The following is a 4,363-nucleotide window of genomic DNA, read 5'->3' as shown; positions in this document are numbered from 1 at the left end:
CCTTTAATGTAAGATACACCATCACAGGTGGGATCGGTAAGAAGGGATTTTCTAGACAGAAATATGTCTGTGAGTGGTGGGCAGCAGGAGATGCCTGGGAAGGGACATGCTGGTCTTCGATGGGTGGTGACTCCTCTCTTCTGGTCCTCTAACCTTGAACTTCTCTGTAGAAGGTGACTTTAAATTGTGGCAATGGGGCAAGTGGGGGACGCTGCTCTTTGGGAAGGGGGTGGGCTCTCTGTCTCTCTCACCATCTCTGGGACCCTCTTCTTCTCTACCTCTTATTTCTTTGACATGGACCAGGCAGAGGTAGTCAAATCTCTGGGGAGGCCAAGCTGTGCAAGCAGCACAGCTTCTTGCAGAAATTTGTCAACCATAAATAGACACTCTCTTTTCCTGATTGTTTTCTATGTGGGCTGTCAGACCAGAACAACACAACTCTGAATTTGGGAAGTTGCATTGGTACTGAATGAATCCAATCTCCCTCCTACCCCCCCTCCTCTTTCACCTGCCCATTCAAAGGGCACTTGGGATCATGTTACAGTACATAGTCCTGGAGATACTAATCCCAACCTCACCCCCATTTTACAAAGAGATTACTGAACTCCCCAAAGAGAATCCTGTAGTCCAAGGTCACACTGCAAGTTAATGGCAGATCCAGGACTAGAAACCATATCTAGTCCTGTGTTCTTGGCACACACAGGCTTTCTGGTGGGTAGAGAGGTGGAGGGGGGATTTTATCGAACTCTCTGAACCAGTCCCCGACCTTTCCACACTCCCCACTGCTCCCCTAAAGCCCCAGGGCGGTTAAAAAAAAAAAAAAAAGCTTCCAGCAAAGGTAGGCGGCCCCGGTGGGCAGGGCTGCATGGCTCAGTGTCTGACTCTCGGCCCCCTCCCCTGCTTTGGGGGACCCGCTGGAGCGGCGGGCGAGGGGGACTTTGCGGGCACCCGGGGTTCCGCACTGCCTGGGAGGTTTCGGCTCCCTGCCCTAGGTTACAGGCATTTGAAAATGAAATACAAACAATCGAACCACGCTCGGGGGGCATGAACAGGGTGTGCCTGGTCGCGGCGCCGGCAGGGGCGGCGGGCGGGCTCTAGTAGGCGTTCTCCAGCTCCGCCTGGTTGGCTTTGGCGCCCCGGGCGCGAGGCCTGGGCTTCCGACCCTTCTGCGGGCGCGCGGTCTCGGGCCCGAAGTCCTTGAGCTCCGACTGGTTGTGGAAGCGGGTGAGGCGCTTGCACTTGCAAGAGGCCACCAGGCGCACTTTGCGCGAGCGCGGTGCCGCGCCGCCAGGACACAGCAGCTGCACCCGCTGGGCGCGGTAGCGGTCGGGGATGCAGCGAAAGTCGGGCCCGCTCGGGCGCCACCACTTGCCGCGGCCGATGGCATTGGGCAGCAGGTGCGCGGGGCCACACTGGCCCGAGCACACCAGCTCGGTGACCGGCTTGGCGCTGCGGCACGGTCCGTCCGTCACGTAGCGGGTGAAGTGCAGCTCCCGGCAGCTGTACTCGGACACGTCTGCAGAGAGAAGCGCGCGTCAGGGCCGCGGTCTGGCTCTCTCCACCCGGCCTCCACTTTCCCAACCTGCCTCTCCTGCCCCCTCCAGAGGATTTTGCACCTGTGCACCTTTGATAGGAAGGCCCCAGATACTCCTGGAGCTGGTGGGAAGATCTGGGGCTTTCCTTGGAGCAAGTGACTGCTGGACTCCGACCAAGGCACCATCACTTAACTACACCAGTGGTGTTGGGCAATTTACTTAACCTCTCCTCTTTCAGTCTGTAAAAGGGGTTGTCCTGGGATTCAGTGTATCAATCCACTACATATAGAATGCACAGAATACCATTCGTGCAGCCCATGGGGAGAGTTGGACGTGTTGACTCTCACTGTGTATTATTATTATTCTCCTAAAGGCTCTCTTCTGATTTTATTTAAGCCACACCTGTATGGCAGGGTCCCTGACCTGAACAGGGTAAGTACTAGCCACACCTTCTGCATGGTTCTGTCTTCTCCTAAATTCCTTTTCCAGCCACTTGGGAGGGTTGAACAGGAGATGGAGAAAGGAGTAGAGGTTAATTGAAGGCAATAAATCAGGACAGCTGCTAGGGAGGAGAGGGAGGGAAGGGCAGGTGGTCAGGATAAGAATTCATTAGACTTGAAAGGAACCAAAGGCAGTATGTCCAACCCCCTCATTACCAATGAGGACACTGAGATCCTTGGAGAGACAAGAACTTGCCCAAAAAACAGAGTGGGCCTCCTGACTCCCCTCTTTAGGGGCTCAGCACCTTTTGGATCCTTCTTGGGTGGAAGCGATTTGTTCAGGCATCCATGGGAGACTGAGCTGGGGGAGAGGGTCCAGAGAGCTGATTTTTACAAATTACTTCCCTACCAGAGAAGGAGAAAGCTCTGACCCAAAGCCTATAGTTCAGCTGCCACAAACATTGATTAAGCACCTTCTGTATACCTGGCTCTCTCCTGGGCACATCTCTTGTTCTGGGTCACTTGACAGACACCTAATCATGATACAAACCTGCTCCCTGGGTGGGAGGAAACCTGCTGGGACCTGGCTGGACCTCTGTGTACACCTTGACCACTGTGGGTTTAGATGGGTGGGAGCTTTTTGAACAGCTGGTCCTCATGTGAGCACCTGTCCACCCCCAAAGGTTTCATAGGGTCAGTTCTATTTTGACACAAAAAGATAAAAAAAAGAATCCTGTGACCCAGACTAGAGAGGGTCCTGTCCCAGACCCTGGAGAACAAGCCCAGCAGGGGATATGTGGGACTTTGCCACCTCCTGTGGCTGGCTTTCTTGATTCTGGCCTGGTTTGGTATCTTTACCCCTTCAGGGGTGTTGTGTGGGGGTGACCTATTTGCCCAGGAAAGAGGTGTTTTGGGGCTTTCCAAGAATAGTGCCCAAAGGTCAGGCATTTCCTCTGCAAAGCAAGACTTTGTTTTGAGTGCTTGGCTTCCTCGGGGGCTGTGACCTTTCATGGGATCCCAGGGAAGTGGGCTTCTTGTATTCAGGGTCCCCTACATCCCTGTAAGCATTCATTTAAGCTCAGCTGACTGTATAGTGGGGAGTTGAGGAGGAGGGTGTTTTGTCCCCCCTCTCTCATTTTAGAAGATACAAACCCTGGTTGGCTCCCATAGGGTCCCTTTACCCACAAGCCCTGCAGGCTGTGAGGCAGGGAAGGGTGGCAGGCAGCAGCAGCCTGGGCAGTGGGCCCCTCTGGCACATGGAAAGCAGCCAGAGAGCAGTGAGGCCCTCTAAAGCGTCATTCCAGCCCCTACCCCAACCATCCCTGCCAGGTGCAGAGCCAGCTATGCAGCCCCATCCCACCCCGCTTCTCTTGCAGACCTGACCAGGAACCCCAATTCAGCCTCCTCCGGGCCCATTGCCTTCTCATAGGGTCAGCCTCCCTCCCCAGGAATAAGGCAAAACTGTGTCTGGGGCAAAGGCCTGGGACAGATGGTGCCACCTATGTCCACTGCTGCACAGGGGATAATGCCTCTCCTCCAGGACCTGGACTCAGCTGCCACCATATCAGATGCTAAAACTGCACCTACAACTCCCATTCCTTCAAGTGCCAGACCTCTGGGCAAGTGGCACTGAAGGGGGCCTCTGTAGCTTCCCTTTCCCACTGCTTCACAAGAAGAGGGGTCTTAGTCCCCACCCACATCCCCACTCTCCCGGACCAGGACTGTCTTGGGATTGCATCAAACTGGATTCGAATCTCAGTTCTGCTAGGCTGTGACTCAATTTCTGGAGCTTCGGTTTCTTTGCCCTCAAGCTGGGAGTTCACCACTACCCCTCCTTGGTGCCAGCAGCTGGACCTGACTCCTGAATTCTCAGGAGGGGATTATTTGAGCCATTTTTGAAACCCCTAAAACTGTCCTAACCTCTCCATCCCAGCCTCCTCTCTCCCTGCCCTTGGCTCTCATGACCAGCCCTGCCGGTACACTGAGGCTGGGGTGGGGGTGGGGAATGGCAACCCTTCCCCTGTCTCCAGGCAAGCCTCCCAGCACCTATGGCTGACTTGTACTTCAGTCTCCAAAGAGAAGATTCTAAAGTCTCCCCAGATCCAACCCCAAGACCCTTAGGCTACCATTTCTCTCCTCCACCCCATACCTTTGGCCTCAAAGGGGTGGTGGGGAGGCCTCCCTCCGTTCTCCGCCCGGTTCATGGTCTTGTTCTCCAGTTCTGGCGGGGGCTCAGGGTACTCTCCGAGCTCAGGGATGATTTCCGTGGCGTCATTCTTGAAGGCCTGCCACCCCTGGCCCTCCACCACATGGAAGGCTGCGTGCACCAGCAGGCATACGAGACACAGGGCTAGAGAGAGCTGCATGGTGCCAGCCGGAGGAGGGCAC

The 4,363-nt window shown here is 55.3% G+C and overlaps 1 protein-coding gene across 1 annotated transcript; it reads right to left on the bottom strand.

The window, feature by feature from the left end:
* Positions 1 to 979: 979 nt before the first annotated feature.
* Positions 980 to 4,363, bottom strand: SOST (sclerostin). The gene is made up of 2 exons (XM_081272799.1): positions 4,125 to 4,363; positions 980 to 1,516 (listed from the first exon to the last, which is right to left on the bottom strand). Exons 1-2 carry the CDS (start codon positions 4,339 to 4,341, stop codon positions 1,095 to 1,097), a joined length of 639 nt encoding a protein of 212 aa, XP_081128925.1. The 5' UTR covers positions 4,342 to 4,363; the 3' UTR covers positions 980 to 1,094.

The sequence above is a fragment of the Spermophilus citellus genome (genome assembly GCF_964194105.1).
Source record: "Spermophilus citellus genome assembly, chromosome: 17".
Taxonomy (NCBI): Eukaryota; Metazoa; Chordata; class Mammalia; order Rodentia; family Sciuridae; genus Spermophilus; species Spermophilus citellus.
The sequence above is the reverse complement of the archived record's forward strand: the minus strand, read 5'-3'. Positions and strand labels throughout refer to the sequence as shown.